At 43.6% G+C, this 19,857-nt stretch overlaps 1 protein-coding gene across 1 annotated transcript; it reads left to right on the top strand.

The window, feature by feature from the left end:
* The first annotated feature begins 14,683 nt into the window (after nt 1–14,683).
* Nucleotides 14,684–19,561, top strand: LOC124151397. Its single transcript, XM_046523834.2, has 2 exons — nt 14,684–14,822; nt 18,826–19,561. Exon 2 carries the CDS (start codon nt 18,834–18,836, stop codon nt 19,236–19,238), a length of 405 nt encoding a protein of 134 aa, XP_046379790.1. The 5' UTR covers nt 14,684–14,822; nt 18,826–18,833; the 3' UTR covers nt 19,239–19,561.
* Nucleotides 19,562–19,857: the final 296 nt, after the last annotated feature.

The raw sequence follows: 19,857 nt of genomic DNA, 5'->3' as shown, positions 1-19,857 counted from the left end.
CTACCGATAACACTGCGCTTCAAAAGTTATCTTGACAAATTGCATACTTTGACTCTAGTACATTTAAGTTCGCGGCTGCCGTCACTGAGGTCAGAGGCTGCCACACCTAGATACCAGCTAGATAGTATCTATTTTACAACAAAATACCTGCTGTTGTCATGACCCACCCTAACTTGTGTATCTTGTTTGAAGACCCTATCCCCGAATGTACAATCCATTTTGGGCGAACCCCCTTCCCCCTGAACCTGTCATTGTCTTCGAATCCCCTTCCACGAAACTGTCATGGTGTTTGGAGATCATCGCTCCTAACGTGACACACCCCACTCCCCACCCTCACCTCACCTTACCCTGAAACCGTAACCATGCTTGTCGTAAGAGGCGACTAACGGGATCGGGTGGTCAGGCTCGCTGACTTGGTTGATACGTAACATCGTATCCAAAATGCGTAGATCGATGCTCATGATGTCAATCACTGGAATGTGTGGTGGTTCAGACTCAATTGTTTACGGCGTTAAACAACAGATTTAACGTTTTTGGTGTTTGGAGACACTATCTCTCCAATCTCATTAAAATCAGATCTTAGTTATCGCTTCCGCTAAATTTAGATCTTATTTACCTGCAGCGAGAAGATCTGATTTTAATGAGATTGCACTCTCTCGGGCAGGGCCGGTGGGGTAGCCTAGTAGTTAAAGTGTTCGCTCGTCACGCCGAAGACCCGGGTTCAATTCCCCACATGGGTACAATGTGTGGAGCCGATTTCTGGTGTTCCCCCAACCTGATCTTGCTGGAATATTGATAAAAACGGCGTTAAACAATACTCACTCTCTCGGACACGTCGCTGGTTCGGGTAGATCATTTTCTAGAACATGTCATTCGTGTTTCGGGGGTGATGCTCTCCCTAAACGACATCATCCTCCCGAGGCAAGGGAGTTAACTGACTCTAAAAGTGGACTTGCCTCGGGCAGATGGAACGATATGTGCTGGTCATAAGAGGAGACTTAATGGATCCGGTGGTCAGGCTTGGTGACTTGGTTTACCGGATGGCATCGGTCCCCGAAGGAGTGAGTTTTTGTTTGTTTGTTTGTATGTTGTTTAATGCCGCACTCAGCAATATTCCAGCTATATGGTGGCGGTCTGAAAATAATCGAGTCTGGACCAGACAATCCAGTGACTGAGTGAGATGTTGCTCGTCATATCAATCACTGGTTTGTCAGGTCCACGTTATTTCAAATAGCCAGCATATATGATACAGCTGGGTGCGGCGTTAAACAAACATACAAACAAAACAGATACTTACGATAGTGGTATGAAGTGATGATATCTGGCTGGGGAACAAGAATACAGTAAACTACGGTTATAACGAACATGCTTATAACGAACTGACTGATATAACGAACTCACTTTTTAGTCCCGACTATTTGCTGTAATTATGCTGTATATATGCTTATAACGAACTACGGTTATAACGAACTAAAAAAGAGTAGTCCCTTTTAGTTCGTTATAACCGTAGTTTACTGTACTAAAAAGCGAACTGTCAGTTGGACAATTTTCCATTGGAGTGTGAGTTACGATGCAACCGTTGCTCTGGTCACGGACCTAAATGGTTCAGTAATTGATGCAGGCCTTCGCTCCTAATGATGAACTGGAAAGGGGGAAGTTGTCATTTATTCGTATAAATACACGAGGTAGGACTTTGCAGAACTATAAGCACTGTTCACATGACACAGAACACAGTGAATCGCCGACAACCGTGTATTTTACAGCAGACAGCTCTCATTAGTCGGTCTGAATGTCGGAAACTGAAACTGAAAATCAGATACGTGTTTTGCAATTTGAAATTCAACAAAATACGTTCACTCGTTTAAAAGGGGTTCAGACTTTATAAAGTCAGTTAACACCTTTGCCGCGGGAAGATGGGTTCACATGGTGCAGGACATGTTTGAGGAATGAAACGTTATTGTATTTCTGTGACATTCAGATGAATGGATGCAAGTGCGTGGCATATCAAAGCTCCGCAGCAGGTAGAATTGCATTAGATCAGAAGTTAGAGGTTGGCGCCGCGTCTGTTCACATTGAACCCAATGACTCAAGAGTTTAACATCATTTAGATTACATCCGTATCCATAGATCTGTTCTAACCTTACATTCAATCGGTACATGTTAGACCATCGATACACTTTATCTAGGGCAGGACATGCATACCCTTTTCGTGGACATCTGGAGTGATCACTGATTTTCAGTGATCCATACATATAACTTTCACCGCTAGTTTGCCTTTCAGCGGATAATCGAGAGTGTTTTTTCTCCGGAGATGACGTTTTCTATGTACATGCCCACCCCTAGGAATTCCAGGTTAGAATAGCCCCCTAGCAACTTATGCTGGTTGTGAGAGGCGAACTCCATGGGGTTCTAGGTTAGAATAGCCCCCTAGCAACTTATGCTGGTTGTGAGAGGCGAACTCCATGGGGTTCTAGGTTAGAATAGGTCCCCAGCAGCTAACGCTGGTTGTGAGAGGCGAACCCCTTGGGATTCTAGGTTAGAATAGGTACTCAGCAGCTAACGCTGGTTGTGATAGGCGAACTCCATGGAATACTAGGTAAGAATAGGTCCCAAGCAGCTAACGCTGGTTGTGAGAGGCGACCCCCTTGGGATTCTAGGGTAGAATAGGCGTGTGCACACCGGTAGCACACCGGTAGAACACTGCTTTTCAGTGATCCATTGAAGTATTTTTCACTACTGTGTTGCTTTTAAAGCCAAATGGAATATACTAATCGAGACTGATTCTTCTCTGACGTTGACGTTATGTATGTATTGATTTATTCCTGGTTTGACGTGGGAAGGGTTGGGGCAAGATTTAATGGAATATGTCGGAACCATACCTCTGTGTAAGGAACTCCCGCCTTACATTGCCAGCTGATTACCCGGCGTCAAATACACACAGCGCCAGAACAAGGCTCCACGAGGAGATGCCGGCGCCACCTGCCAGCTGCATATTCCTGAAGACCAATGTTAACATTACCGTTGTAACTAGTTTTTCATGAAATGGAGAAACAAAACAAACCCGTCCTCCAACCCCCATCCCCAAAAATAAAAAACAAAACAACAACAAACAAACTTATTTTCATGTTTACATGTAGTTGCAAATCCCTTTATGAACAGGACAATAAAATCTCTTATTTCATGGACGAGCAGAAATTACCCCGCCCCCAAAAGTACAATAACAACACGAAAACAAAAACCCAAAAAGATCCCCCAAACCCTAACATCTCCAAAACCATCAAAAACACCCTAAACAAAACAAAACAACAAAAACGAAAACAAAACAAATACAAACAGACAAAACAAACACACTGAAACAAAAAACAAACACATTTTTTGTGAAACTTTCAGCATCTTGAAAGAAATTCTTGCAATGATTCATGAAGCTGGTAAGTTTTTTTCAAATATGTATGGTTGACGTATTTTTATACCTACAATGTAAACTCCGGTCGTTTACAGGCTACAAATGCAACGATTTGGGCTGTTTTTCATTGACTTGGAACACGGAACACCCAAAATAATTTATCCGACAACGAACCTTTGAACTGGTCCCTCACAAAAACTACCCACCACATGCCCGACACTAAAATACTCAGGTACAGACAGTCGCATGCTTAACCTATATTTTTTTATCTTACCACAGAGGGGGTCAGGTGTCTAGTTCTATAACACTCACCGACCTTGGTGGGTCAGTTACGTGTGTTGAACAGACAGTGGGTCAGACGAGAAGTTCCATGCATTCCATCACGTGTTCACATAAAGAAAGAGTGCACTATATACAGGTTAATTTAAATACAGTGAGTGAGTGTGGTTGAGCGCTGTGTTTAGGAATATTACAGCAATATCAGGATGGGCTTCACACATTGTACCTATGTGGACAATCGAACCCGGGCCTTCAGCGTGGTGGGCGAGGGCTTTAAGCAGTAAACTACCTCACTGCCCCTAATTCCAATCGTTATCGCGAAGAAAAGGAACCGTTGATAATATTTCGAGTTATCTGTAGTTCGTAACAAGAGAAATTTCCAAATCGACTTGTTTATCTCAACCTCCAACCTCCAGTGGCCGGAGTGAGGGGAGCCGTGTGTGTGTGTTGGGGGGGGGGGGGGGGGGGGGGGGGGGGAGCTGGTTAATCCTCAATGGATGGATCGACCCCAAACTCCATCTCCACAAGGCGTTTTAGAAGAATTGTTCCGTCAAGATAATCACGGTTACCAATGAATATAGCAAATAAACGCCGAACAGGTTTAAACTATGATAACCTGAACCTAACAACTCTGTCCTGTCGCTCATCCCCGTGCAAGACGTGCCAAGGGACAAAGGGATTATATTTGTCAAAATTGTTCAACGTATAACAAGAAAATGCTCCTTGAAGTGTTCTTGAATCACCAGGAAATAATGATCCCTTCATTTCCATCCCCAGCCAGACCTATCTCCCACGACTTTTTCTTATTACGTCGTAAACATTGTCGTCAATAGGTATTTTTGATTTGGTGCTGTAATACCTCTCTCGAAAGCAAGGGACCGTCCATTTCATAATCGGGGCACTAAAGTGGAGGTATATATTTTTAAAATTCAAACTTTAAAACTATGAGACAAATTATTTAAAAAAAAAAACAACCTCTTGCAACAATGTATGTTTGTGGCAGACAATTTATTTTTTCAGCTGTCTAAAGCATCATTATTTTTTTAAAGCATTTTCTGGGACAATTTCTTTTTTTCGATAAATTCCCAGTCCCCCCTCCCCTCTCCAGAATATCAAATGATCGGTCCTTTACGGCAGTGAGCCTTTCTCTTTATCTCCTAGTATTACCACAGCTCGAATTAGCAGCTACATCGGTTAAGTTGTTGTGTGTGTCGTGCCTGGCATCGTCAACACAGCAGATCGATCACAAACGACTCCCGCCATTTTCTGTTACAGACGTGTGTTGACTGGCAAGATGGCGTCGGAACGTCACTTGCAGACGAGAAAAGGAAGACCGGCATCAACTTGCTTTGATTTGAAGCAAATAAGACTAAATCAACTTGGCCTGTGTAAGGTATGCGGGTCTCCTGCAGTGATGGAGAGTATATGTATCTTCGAGATGTGTTGGGCGAAAACCCGTATAACGTGGTTGGAACAGTTCTTGGTTCATAATAATAATGTTTTCAAAATACACGTAACTTTCACATCCTTTTTTTTCACATCTGTATTTGTTTGTTTGTTTAACGCCGCACGCAGCAATATTCCATCTATATGGCGGCGATCTGTAAATAATCGAGCCTCGACCAGACAATCCAATGATTGACATCATGAGCTTCGATCCACGCCAGCGAGCCTGATCACCCGATCCCGTTAGCCGCCTCTTACGACAAGCATAAGTCGCCTTTTACGGCAAGCATGGGTTGCTGAAGATCTATTCTAACCAGGATCTTCACGGGTCATTTCAAATCTTAGATGTCAGGTTAAACACAAGTTGTTCTTAATAAACAAAAGTTGTTTTCTCTCACCGACAATTCCCTTTCATATCTAAATCCATTTATTGAGAACAACTAGACGGTTATCGTACCGGTGTCCCATGTTGATGTGTTTATACCACTCTTGCTCATAGGCTGTTTGGTCGTTACAACATTCAAGGTCTCAGTATGGATTTTTACGGAAACATTTTTCCTTGTGAAAGTTAACTTGAATAAAAAATGAATAATCTTATTTGCCCCCCCCCCCCCCCCCCTGTCAAAAAAAGTTATCTACGGCCTTGATGATGGTCTGTACATTGGACTCTGCTTTTACTAGAGATTTCTTATGAATATGGAAAGGGTTTTGTCGCTTTTATTTTCATATCAAACAATGAAAACTCGATGATCAATCCATGATGATTAATCAGTGAGTGAATGCGTTGTTGTTTTAAGCCGCTTTATGGACATACGTTTCTACGATCTCTAAGGTGGCGAAATGTTCAAGCGCACGTTGCGATCGAGGGATTTGCATATTAATGTAAACCTTTAATAGGGCTGAAGTTCTAGATGCTTGGCAGCGTAGTATTATCAACCCTATTTTAAAACCCGACTCTGATCCTCGAATGTCGTCTACTGAAAGACGTATTTCTGTAAGGTGTACTGTGCTATTATTAACACCAGGTTGAGTGATTGGTGCGAAAAGAACAATATTCTTTCGGAAGAACAAAATGGCTTCAGGAAAAGTCACTGTTGCCTAGAACACATATAAACTTAGCGTCGAAAGAAAGTATAGGTCGAGTTCCATGATCGATAAAAAAATAACAAGAAGAGGTTCTGTTGTGAATTATAATATAATCTAGGGAGGGGTAACACATGATTGATCAACCACAGTATGAATGAAATTGTGCAATCACAGGTAATGTAAGCTCAAGGTAAACAATGGTGGGGTAAGAAATTTCATTTTCAAAAGTTGTCTGAAATGTCACCAAAAGATTGTCAGACACACTTCAAGTTCATTGTCGACACAGTTGCCTTCAATAGCGTGTATGACCTCCAGCTGCCTCAATGTATGCTGTGATACGCCGCCTCATCGATGACGTCAGTCTTCTGATGACGTGGACTGGTATCCGTTGCCACTCGTCTCTCAGGTCCTGCTGCAATTCTTGTCTGGTGACGGGAGGCTGATAGCGTGCTCTAATCTGTCTGTCAAAATGGTCCCACAAATGTTCAATAGGATTCATATCGGGTGAGTGGGCAGGGCAAAACGCCAACGTTCTGCTGGTTTAGAAAGTTCCGAGTCAGTCTTGCAGTATGGGGCCTGGCATTGTCGTGTTGAAACAATGTCCCCTGCTGTTGGTTTTATAAGAACGGAAGCACAACTGGCTGCAACCCTTGGTCTCTGTACTGCACAGCGTTCAGGTTTCCCTATGTAATCACCAAATCAGTCTTCTGATCTCCACAAATACCGCCCCACACCATGACACCTCCCCCGCCGAATGGATGGACCTCTCGAATACACGCCGGAGCCAAACGTTCCCCTCTGCGTCGATAAACTCGTTCTCTGCCGTCATTTCGAAACAAGTTAAACCAACTTTCTTCAGTAAACAGCAATCGATGCCAATTTCTCACTTGCCAGCGACGAACCTGCCTCGCCCATCGCAGTCTCAGGCGTCGATGTTGAGCAGTCAGTTCCATTCCTCGGAAAGGACTATACGCTCGGATTCCAGCAGCACGAAGTCGTCGTAGTACTGTATGTTGGCTGATGGGATGTCCCGACGCTGTTGTTGCCGTCGCCGTCGCCGTTACGAATCTGTTTCGCAGGTGAATGAGCCGTATCTGACAGTCTTCCTGTGGTGTTGTCACTCTGGGTCGTCCGGTTCTAGGCCTGTCCTGTGTCCTCCCTGTCTGCCTGTACCGTTGAATCAACCTGGCTACTGTCAATGGTGTACAACCAAACCTTATGGCAATTTGGACCTGTGTTGCCCCCATTTCGGCCATACCGATGGCTCTCTCTCTGCTCCTGTGACAGTCATGGAATTTCTTTTGTGTGCTTTTATCACGCGTGGTTATACCCTGCAGACGAACGCATTTAACATGCACGTGCAGATTATGCCATAGGTGGGAAACCCGTTTCACCATTTTTTAGTCACTGCAAGAGCACCGTCAAAGGTGGCGCGTTCGGGAGAGGTGTTTTTTGGTACCTGTTCCTGGACAGTCATATTCCCAATACCCACTTTCCACCAGTCATCGCTGATTTTAGGAAAATTACAAATTGCCAACCTATACTTTCTTTTGCCGCTTAGTTTATAATGTTACTATTATTAGAAACGGAAAAAATCAACAATCTGCATTTTATGGCTTTATAGATGAAAAAAAACAAACAAAAAAACTTTCGACCATGTCAACTGTGGCTGTTTGTGGTTTAAGATGCAACGTTATAGTATCACCGGTAAACTATTGGAGGCAGTGGGCGGTCGGGTAGCCTAGTGGTTAAAGCGTTAGCTCGTCACGCTGAAGACCCGGGTTCGATTCCCGACATGGGTACAATGTGTGAAGCCCATTTCTGGTGTCCCCCGCCGTGATATTGCTGGAATATTGCTAAAAGCGGCGTAAAACCATACTCACTCACTCACTACTGGAGGCAGTGAAGTAGGTGTAGAAGGATGTGAAATACACTGTCAGAGTTAATGGTCATCGGAGTAAAACAAGGTTGTTTGATCTCTCCGTTATTGTTCTCAATGTATGTTAATGACCTAACGGAGTCTTTACGAGAACTTAATTGTGGTATTAACGTCAATAACAGTAATGTCAGTATTTTGTTGCATGCAGACGATATCGAGTTGATTGCCCCCGTGTAGACATATTGCAGTGTTTGCCGGGCCATGTCCATTCTTGGCGTCAAAGGTGGAGTCTCTAAATACAATTTTGACCGAAAATGCTCCCAAGGCTAGACGAGGTGAGTGAGTGAACTGGGTTTAACGCCGCTTTCAAAATTATTCCAGTTATATCACGGCTTAATGTGGGAGTGAGTGAGTGAGTTTGGTTTTACGCCCCTTTTAGCAATATTCCAGCAATATCACGGCGGGGGACCCCAGAAATGGGCTTCACACATTGTACCCATGTCGGGAATCGAACCCGGGTCTTCAGCGTGACGAGCGAACGCTTTAACCACTAGGCTACCCGACCGCCCCTTAATGTGGGAGGAAAGCCCGTAGTGATGGAGGTCTTAGACGTTTACCACTTCGGTAACCCATGAGCACGGGTGCTGACAAACCTAGAAACCTAATCGGGGCGAACCGGGATTCGAACCCACAATCATAGGTTTCTGGCGTGCCGAAGGGACGCAACTCTGCACAGCGAATCGCGGCGCCTTAGACGACGTGGCTACCCTTGCCAGTCGAGGATGGTTATTCTCTGGCGTTGACGTTTCTATATTTATGTTTTATATGAAGTGCCCGGCACGTAACGAAAGTCCCCTCGCACGCGTCTGTGGCGCGAAGACTTCACATAACGATCGCTATCGTAGTGAAAAAGATTTCCATGATCGCGTGACCCCACGTCATGCCCAAAGCAGTCAATGTAATAAACCGATAAGCAAACCTAGGGCGAAGGTGCACTTGATTTAGATGTGGTGTGGAAAGTTACACACAGAGCGGACATCAGAAAAAGCAACGGTGACGCTTGTCACTGTATTTGGGGGCTTGTCACCGTCTAAGGCGCCGCAATTCGCCGTGCAGAGTTGCGTCCCTTGGGCACGCCCGAAACCTATGATTGTGGGTTCGAGTTCCGGCTCGCCCCGACTATGTTTTCTAGGTTTATCATCACCATACCCGTGTTCGTGGGTTTCAACAAAGAGGTAAACGTATGTAGCCTGCATCACTTTGGGCTTTCCTCCCACATTACGCTGACACGCCGTGACATAACTGGAATACTGTTCAAAGCGGCGTTAAACCAAATACTCATTCACTTCTGGACAACGCACGATCATATAAAACCCACTGGTAACCGAGTTTACATATAAATATAATTAAACAAGATTTTTAGTTGCAGCGATTCTCAAATAGACTAGTCTAATAAAAGGCTGCAGACAACAACTTAGTTGACGGCGTGGAATTGACCGTCCTAACAATCTACCATTTTTCAAACATAGATAACTGTCGTTTTCAGTCAAGTGTCTGTTGTGTTTCCACGAAGACAATCCCTGACGTCTAGTTAACGTCGACCTGTACGATACACTAGAGGCGAACCCTAGATACCAACATGACGTCACAGGGATGGTGCATTAGCTTTGATTAGAAGTTTCTGTATTACAGCACATGGTCTTTGGGGGTTCACACTGAACATCATTCTGACCCAAAGTCGTGAACGCAGGAGGTGAGGTGGGGTTGAAATGGGGTTTAACGTCGCTTCCAAGATTATTGCACTTATATAGCGACGTGTATGCACGTGTGTGTGTGTGTGTGACTGCTTGTACTAGTCCGGACTGATGCCGATTTATAGTGGTAGCCCGCTGAGATACCATGCCAGAGTTTAACATGAATACCCCACTCAGACACAGTATACTGACTCCGGGCCGACCAGTCCTTGTTTTAGCCCCTTAATGCCGAGCGCCAGACAGGGTAACAACAAGTACCATCTTTTAACGCTTTTTGGTGTGACGCGGCCGGGGATCGAACCCCGGACCTTCCGCTCTCCGGGCGGACGCTCTACCACTAGACCGTGAACGCAGGAAAACAGGCCTTTTACACCAATGAAGTAATCCAATACGATGCACGCAGTCTCTGACAAAATACCAACTACATATACTAAAGTAGGGTATCATGAAATGTACATTTCAACAACAAGTATTAGAACAACAAAGATAGCACATCCTATTATTCGCATGTGCCGCACGCAGTAGCACCGACTATATTGACATGCTGGAAACTGGCTGAAGTCAGCATACAGCATCTTCCCGAAGCAAGGGAGTTAACTGGCTATAAAAGCCCCTTGCTGCGGGAAGATGGCATACAGTGTCAAATACGTTCAATTGTTCTGTGATTTGTAGTCTATGGAACAGGTACCAACAAACCCAACATGTAGACGATCAGCCTCGTTCAGGACATCCCAGGTCAACGACAACCCAGGCTCTACGACATCGAGCTCAAACGGCAAATCCAATTGCTGCAAACGTTAATCAGTTTACTTGGGTACGAGTTACGTGTCAGACGATTAGGAATCGTCAACATGCAGCTCATCTCCAGGCTCGACGGCCACGTTTTGTGCCGCCCATTGCTAATCGTCATATTGCCAACAGACGTCATTGGTCATACTATACACAAGGTCGAAACTTGAGTAATTGTCGTTGGTCTGTTGTCAACTTTTCAGGTGAGTCCTGATTCACTTTGCACTTCCTTCATAGGCGTAGTCGTGTCCGGCGACGTCGACATGAACGTCAAGCCAATGTCAACCTCAGACCCGGTGACAGATTTGGCGGTGGATCGGTAATGGTGTGGGGTGGCATCAATGCGACTGGCCGAACCCCACTCCATATTGTGCAAGGAAGGGTCACTGGACAGCACTATCGGGACAACATACTGACACCCTTTGTTGTCCCGTTTGCAAGGTGTGTGGGTCGACGTTGTCTTTCGGGACGACAATCTCGTGCTCGCCTTGCACGAAGAGTCAATGCTCACCTCCAGTAGTACAACATCCATAGAACTGGAGAATGCTATGGCCAGCAATGAGCCCAGACCCTTCACACTTTGAACAAGTCTGGGACATGATATGGAGACGTGTCCGTCAACCTCATGGGCTGCCGACCACGTTGGCTGAACTTGGCCAGGAATCTTCGACTGAAATAATGTTTGACAAATCGTGGCGGTATTATGCACTACTGATAAAAAAACCGCGAACTTTGAAATTTCTTAACCCTATTGCCCAAGATTGACCTCTAGTCCCAGAAATAAAGTTATTTATATAAAATATATATATATCTACAAAATAAAAAGAATAAAATCTAAAAGGAGCGCAGAACTATCCCTAATTTCCTTGAGCTGAAGCAATCTAGACTTGCAAAATCATTAGCGGCCATTACATCTACTGCTACACATCTTCCCGAGGCAAGTGAGTTAACTGACTTTAAAAGTCCAGTTTCCACCCTTGCCGAACTAGGCTGGAATTCCTGGGCTCGGTCGTAGCGCCACGAGTGGCTATTACGAGTTATGTCCTTTCTATGCCTCTCCCATTGACCAATCAGATTCAACCTCTCGTATCACTTTCATTTGCTTCAAACAAAACAGTGGCGCCCAGTCAAGACGATCTGATTGATAATCAAGATCTATATTGTGTTAAAACGAGTCTTACATCGCGAAGTGCATCAAATCACGTGAGCAACTTGATTAAAAGCATGAAAAGATTTAGAAAATATCTGTTGACAACGAGTTAGCGGTGCACATGCTTTGCAAATCCTGCAGTCGACCGAAATCTGCATGACATTTTAGGACCCGGATTTCGATTTCAGTGCGCGATTTTGATTGGACTATGCATAGACTCGTTAGTCCAGCCAAAATGTAACTCCATAATACCAGCCTAGTTCGGCAAGGGTGGAAACTGGACATATTTCGAGTGTATGGAAACGATTACTTTTTTTGACGAGAAATGTATTTGGGAGACAGTGTATTAAGTAATAGAGAAAAAATGAGGAGGTAGAACAACAGATTCAAGTGATTTCTCCTACTTAAACCACGTTATGGTTGATATAAAATCGATCTATAATTTTGCATAATGACCTATAGTTGCGTCAGTTTTGTTCGTTTAAAATGCACGTTCAAAGTGGCCAGTAAAATCCTGGCTTAGAATGGACTGCAAGGACAATAGCGTGACGTCATCATAATGATTTAAATATGCTATTAAGATAACAAACGTTAATTATTTCTTTACTTAACTTCAAGTGAGTAAGTGAGTGTGGTTTTACGCAGCTTTTAGCAATATTCCAGCAATACTACGGGGCAGGATCATGTTCTTCCTTTTGTGCAAATGCAGGAACGTAAGGTCACATTGTAGCAAGACAATGCCCACCAACACGTTGCACGTGTTGTAACATACATACTGAGGTATGTACTGCCATGGCCGGCTGTTTCTCCATACCTCTCCCCATAGAACAGGGTGAAGACCCAGGGAAGAATAGGTCTTCAGCAACCAATGCTTGCTGGAAAGGCGACTATGCTTGTCGTAAGAGGCGACTAACGGAATCGGGTGGTCAGGCTCGCTGACTTGGTTGATGCATGTCATCGTATCCCAATTGCGTGGATCCATGCTCATGTTGTCAATCACTTTATTGTCTGGTCCAGACTCGATTATTTACAGACCGCCGTCATATAGCTGGAATATTGCTGAGTGCGGCGTTAAACAACTTACAAAAACAACAACATAAAAACTGTTTGACGGGCATTTTTTTGAGTTGGTAAGTTACAGTAAAGACAATATATTTTATGGATGAGTACTTCGTTATACTATTATGATGCAATGGTTCGTTATAGATCCTTATACGGTTGCTTGTCATCCATAACATGTCTTATAGCTGCAATAGTGTGAAACAACAAACAAACCCAAATGTACGGCGATATTTTCTGAGTAGGTATTAGACCGCCTCCGTGTCTGATGTGTGCGTCCGCCCGGAGAGCGGAAGGCCCGGGGTTCGAGCCCCAGCCGCGTCATACCAAAAGACGTTAAAAGATGGTACTTGTTGTTACCCTGTCTGGCGCTTGGCATTAAGGGGCTAAAACAAGGACTTGTCAGCTCGGAGTCAGTATACCTTGTCTGAATGGGGTATTCATGTTAAACTGCGGCATGGTATCTCAGTGTGCTAGCACTATAAATCGGCATCAGTCCGGACTAGTACAAGCAGCCACACACACACATACACATGCATGCACGTCGCTATATAAGTGCAATAATCTTGGACGCGACGTTAAACCCAATTTCACCTCACCTCACCTCACCTCACCTCACCCTAGTAAGTATTAAGTAAGTGAGAACGAGGGAAATATCATAGGAAATTTACACAAGAATAACATATAAGAATATAATGTAGAATGCATGACACTATATTACAGAATGTGCTTGAGTTTGTATTTGTGTAGAGTAGAATTGCAGGGAAATCAATGTGCTAGTGATCACTGGACAGTTTCAGTTCAAACTAGTTCTGGTTTTAGCGGGTACTACTGTTCTGGATTTCTGGTCCATCACTTGATTGTCTGGTTTGTTTACATGCCACCGTGGCATGCAAGGAGTAATGCAATGCGGTGTCAGGCAAAAAACAGATATATTTTATGCAAATTGCGCATACCCTTTTCGCAACCACCTGGTGTCAACAATGATTTTCAGTGATCCATTCATATAAGTATCGCCAGTATTTAGCAATATACTCCAAATGGAATCCGTTTCGTCGGAAAATTCTCTTGCACTGACGTTTGATATTAATTTTATATTTACACATTTTTGTCGTTGTTTTCTCAAAGTTGTGTGGTCTTCTATTTATTTAACCTAAAAGCTGAATTAGCACTGTTTGAAACAATAAATTCGAATTTCATTCAAAACAATATTCAGTAAACTACGTTTAAAATGAACACGCTTGACGGATATAACGAACTGGTTTTTTTGTCCCGGCAATTTGCTGTATATATGCTGTATACCTGCTTATAACGAACTATGGTTATAATGAACTAGGATTTAATACTCCCTTTGAGTTCGTTGTAACCGTAGTTTACTGTAATTCTTACATCAGAAACCTGTCACAAGCCGAAACCATTGAAGACTGTTTACATCGGGTCACAACGCGAATTCGGCTCTAGTTGGAAAAGGAGGGGAGCCGTCCAAATGCAGTTTGATTAAAATATTATTTTTCTAATCAATCTTAAAGAAAAGTTTATGGGACCATAGGTGCCAACATGTGGGTGGTCCAAGCGATGTCAACACCTCTATAAACAGGAGATTTCAAAGGGAGATAATCTCTGAGAAGAGGGAATCCTGGAATGGTCAGCAAGAAGATTGGCAGAAGCAGATCGTCCAAGAGTCCAACTATATTAGCAGCAAATCCTGAGCTGATCTGAGACAAACCACCCCACGCACAACCTAAGCATGTCACAATACCTAGCGCATAATCAATGCAAATTCTTTCCCAATTTCGACGTTCACTCCAGTACAGCCATTCCCTATTCTTTGCCGTTAATCCCCGCTGATAATTGCCTGTCAACGTATAAATGACTCGGCAGAGACAGTTCTATCTCTTAGCTTTAAATCTCCCACCGGCAGAAGTCTATACGGTAGCGAGCGTTCCGAGACGTGTATCCCCTTACACACGAAACTAGGTAAGATGCTTTCATTATTTTTCAATAGTGCCTTGTATGCGAGTCCGTTTCAAGTGCTAGATATTTTATGCTTTGGTTGAAGTTTACACGTTGTTAGCGTCTCAATCCTGTTCACGTTGGTCTTAAATAGTGCGACTGATTTGCTTGTACTTCAAAGAGTGTATAAAAGTGATGTTATAACATTTGCGAATTATGATTTCCACGACAGCAGTAACCTTGTTTTTGAGTTGGATTAAGGTAGCCTCTAAGATTCTTTAGTTTTGCGCGAGAAATATTCACATTTCATATGCTATTGTAACCCGGAATCCCCAACGGGGTGATGGAAGTGTAAGTGTAAGCCACTGTATTAACTACATTATATGGTTATTAGGTTACGAAGGCATTTTACATTCACTAAAATGATCATTAGAGCGAGCTGGGTTTAACGCCGCTTTTAACAGTATTCCGGTTATATCCCGGCGTGTCAGCTTAATGTGGGAGGAAAGCCCGAAGTGATGCAGATCTTTGGTGAAACCCACGAGAACGATAAACCTAGAAACATAATCGGGGCGAAACGATCATTAAAGCTGATTTTTCCAAAGTTGGGTTCACATAGACAACGAGCTATTGGTCACACAGCCAATAGGCAAAACGTATATTGATTAGTAGATCACCAATTGTTGGCTTAGGGTTAGATATCTCGTTTTGACATTAGTCTGTATCCAAATTTATTTTATTAACGGCAAAAACGTGACACGATTTATGGATATTATGGGTCGCCAAAACGCAGCTTAACACACATGGAACAACGTCCCGAATGCTTTCCATGAAAATCAAAATTAATTTGCGTGCCATTGTGCCATTTCTGATAAACGGTATCTCAATATGTAGATCCAATATTCTTGTATCGATACTAGCACCACGCCAAGACTTACGAAGAATCAGAGAAACCACACGTTAGGACGACTGCATGCTTGTCAGATTGCATGAATGGCGGCGAAGTCTACAGATTTCAGCAATGACACTAGCAGGTCACCAACAGCATGCAGTCGTCTTAACAGTGGCACGTGTCTATTTTTTAAATGAAATGAAGCTGTGCATAACGGAGGTTACGAAACTCCTTATCCGTGCATGAACGTCATGCGAACCCTACCGTTGTCTGACGGACAGACGCTTCATCCACTTAACTACGGAGTTTGTTCACGGGTGATGGAAGAGTTAGTGAGTAGGAGTTGTTTAACGCCGCTTTGAACAGCATTCCAGTTATATCACAGCGTGTCAGCTTGATGTGGGAAAAAAAACTCGAAATGGTACAGGTCTTAGACGTTTACCATTTTGGGGAATCCCATGAGCACAGGCACGGAGCTGACAAACCTTGAAACATAAACGGGACGAGCCGGGATACGAACCCACGATCACAGGTTTCTGGCATGCCCAAGGGACGCAACTCTGCACAGCGAATTGCGGCGCCTTAGACGCCTGTGTCACCCGTTCCCCAAGGTGATGTGTACACAAACCATTGAAGTACTGACGAAGGTAAATAATCGAGACAGACCATTTGTTGATAGCATGATCAACGATCCACATTGTCTGGACACGATGATGACAGTCAGTCGAAAATGATTATTCTCTGGCTTCGATATTTTATATTGTCATGTTTACTTCATGAAACCTTCTCTTTAAATGTCTTTGTTGTTTATATTAATCTTAAACATATAAACATTTATGAAATATGTAAACATATAAACATGTATGATGAATGTAAACACAAACACATTTGTTATCAGTTTCACGGGTTATTATTATTTGCATGTCGACATTACAGGAAGTACAGTTCTATAACGCGTATAGTGCCGTCCCGTAACCATCCCACTGACCATCTTCCTGAGGCAAGGAAGTTAACTGACTTTAAAAGTCCAGTTTCCACCCTTTCCGAACTGGGCTGCAATTCCGTGGCTCGATCGTAGCGCCACTAGTGGCTAATACGAGTTATGTCCCTTTATATCCCTCCTATTGACCAATCTAATTCCACCTCTCATATTACTTGCATTTGCTTCAAACAAAATGGCGACGCCCAGTCAAGGCGGTCTGGTCGATAATAAAGATCTATATTGTTATAAAGCGGGTCTTTCCAGCGAAATGCATCAAATTTCTTGAGCACCTTGATTTAAAACATGAAAAGATTGAGAAAATATCTGTAAAAGCCCAGTTGACGGTACAAATACTTTGCAAATCCTGCAATCGACCTAAATCTGCACGGCAGTTTACGCACCGGATGTTGATTTCGTTACGCGATTACAGGGATTCTGTAGTTCTTCAGGTACAGCTGCGAATCCAGATATTTTTTTAATAGACAACTTAACTTTTTTCGATAAGATCCCGGTCGGCCCCTATGTGGCTGCGTATTGTGATTCTTATCCAAGCATCATTCTCTGTCCATCGGAGCCCGGTTGAGTGTGTGCCATCATACTGCAACAGCTAAAATTGTAGTTTATGTTATCAATCACTGGTTTAGATGGCAAAGATTCGATTATTTGCGACTATGCTTGTCGTAAGGGGCGACTCACGGGATCGGATGGTCAGCCTCGCTGACTTGGATGATACATGTCATTGCATCCCAAATCCCAATTGCGTGAATCGATGCTCATGATGTCAATCACTGAATTGTCTGTTCAAGACTCGATTATTTACAGACCGCCGTCATAAAGCTGGAATACTGCTAAGTGTGGCGTTAAACAACAAACAAACAAACACTTTTATACATGCAATTATGCATGTGTCATTGTACAATTTAATGAACATTCTGTGGGGGTGCTGTTCAGTCTTAAACCTTGTATGATCTTTTCAATCTTATGTCATATTGGCGAAAATAGGAAAACGAAACCAGGTGAGCTACAGAGCGTTGTGGCTATATTAATATTTTTCGTCGTAAAAGGCTCTGTGCCTTAGCTGACTGAATCCCATTGTGATTTGATTCACTGAGTCTACAGGGTCCTAACACTCGACAATATACAGGCCGCCGTTTTTAATTATCGCTTGAATATTGCTTACACCAGTGTGAAACAACAGTCATTCACTCCCGGCTGTGTGTCTCCCTATGTTAAATGACCGCCTCCGTGGTCTAGTGGTAGAGCGTCCGCCCGGAGAACGGAAGGTCCGGGGTTCGATCCCCGACCGCGTCATACCAAAAGACGTTAAAAGATGGTACTTGTTGTTACCCTGTCTGGCGCTCGGCATTAAGGGGGTAAAACAACGACTAGTCGGCTCGGAGTCAGTATACTGTGCCTGAGTGGGGTATTCATGTTAAACTGCGGCATTGTATCTCAGTGAGCTAGCACTATAAATCGGCATCAGTCCGGACTAGTACAAGCAGCCACACACACACACACGTGCATGCACGTCGCTATATAAGTGCAATAATCTTGGACGCGACGTTAAACCCAATTTCACCCCACCTCACCTCACCTCACCCTATGTTAAATACACGGTTACTTAATCTCCGACAACATCAACATGTCTACATTTATTCCAACAGTTTACTTTTTCAAGATCGCAATCGATTAACTCTAGAGTGAATGAGTGAGTATATGTTCATGCCGCTTTTAGCAATATTCAATTACAGTCTTGACAGTCATGATTTTTTTTTAGATCGGACCGGCGGACTGTGTGTCATCGTACATAGAGCTTAGTTTGTAGCTCATACTATCAATCACGGGTTTACATGGCTAAGACGTGTTGATTACCCAGACAACCCAGTCGTTGATATATCGAACATCTCAGACGTCGGGGTACAATCACACGCAGTTTACCAAGTCAGCGAGCCCGATACAATATTAAGTCGCGTCTTACCACAATCTTAGGTTAATACCGAGGTTCGATTCTAATCCGGGAGAGTTGGAAAGTGGCTGCCTTGGGCGTAAAACACACCTCACTCACTCACTCACTCACGCAGAGAATAGAAAAGGAACGTACATCTGTATATATAAAGAGAGCATGGTGATTAATATTCTTGTATGTGTTTCAGCGGCCGCCATGCTGCCGAACTGGCTTTTCCTGTGCGGCGTAGGACTTATCTGTCTGGGCTGGGCACTTGCCGAAGAGAACGAGTTCTCCGACAATCTCCATACATACAACGAGGAGGATTACGACCCTGATGAGGAGTTCGATAAACGAGGCTTCGGCGACAAGCGTGGCTTCGGCGATAAAAGAGGTTTTGGAGACAAAAGGGGTTTCGGAGATAAAAGAGGATTCGGCGACAAACGAGGATTCGGCGACAAACGAGGATTCGGCGACAAAAGAGGTTTCGGCGACAAAAGGGGTTTCGGCGACAAGAGGGTCCCTAGTGAATTAAACTCCCGTCTTTTCAGCATGATATTTCGAAGCCTTGGTTACCCCGAAGGACGTAGGTTGTTAGGCAGACGTGGTCTGTTTTTATAAACTGACGTTTCACAAGACCCTTCGCTAATACTGTCATCAGAGATCAGGGGAGACAACTCAGGAACCGTAAACATTAAATACATTGAAAGTTACATTATTCGGTTACCATCATGGCTAATATGTATGCATACTGTGTACAGATGTAACCGAGAAGTTGATGTGTCTACCATGCATTTATGAAAGACGAAGCTGAACGCCACGCCGTACACTGTCAGCGGAAGCTCAATTATACAGTACTCAGCGTTCGACCAAACGACTTTATATAGTTATATCATAAAAAAATAGATCATAGCGATTGAATAAAAAATATTTTTTACCCTAAAGTTTTTCAGTGTGTTTAAAGAGATTGGACAAATAGAGTGTGTGTTTAAAGAGATACTCTATTTGTCCAATAGCCTTTCGTTCGGGGTGGTTACCGTGGCAATCGTTTCCCCCTCAAAGCGTTCATCATTACATTGTTCTGTATGTTACTTCGCCAGTCCCATCCCAATGTGTAGGATTTGTAGCACACTTCACTGGCGGATCCAGAGGAGGGGTGCAGGATTTCATTCCGCTGTCTCGCTTGTTCAGTTCCGATGAAATAAGGAGGATATTTCATGTGTGAAGTGGAATATCATGT

The sequence above is a fragment of the Haliotis rufescens genome, unplaced genomic scaffold (genome assembly GCF_023055435.1).
Source record: "Haliotis rufescens isolate VD_foot unplaced genomic scaffold, xgHalRufe1.0.p SCAF_4, whole genome shotgun sequence".
Taxonomy (NCBI): domain Eukaryota; kingdom Metazoa; phylum Mollusca; class Gastropoda; order Lepetellida; family Haliotidae; genus Haliotis; species Haliotis rufescens.
This window is presented reverse-complemented; position numbering and strand designations above follow the sequence as displayed.

What these genes read in the sequence shown, in the direction of transcription:
- LOC124151397 (XM_046523834.2), top strand. Translation starts at nt 18,834, where the DNA reads ATGCTGCCGAACTGGCTTTTCCTGTGCGGCGTAGGACTTATCTGTCTG.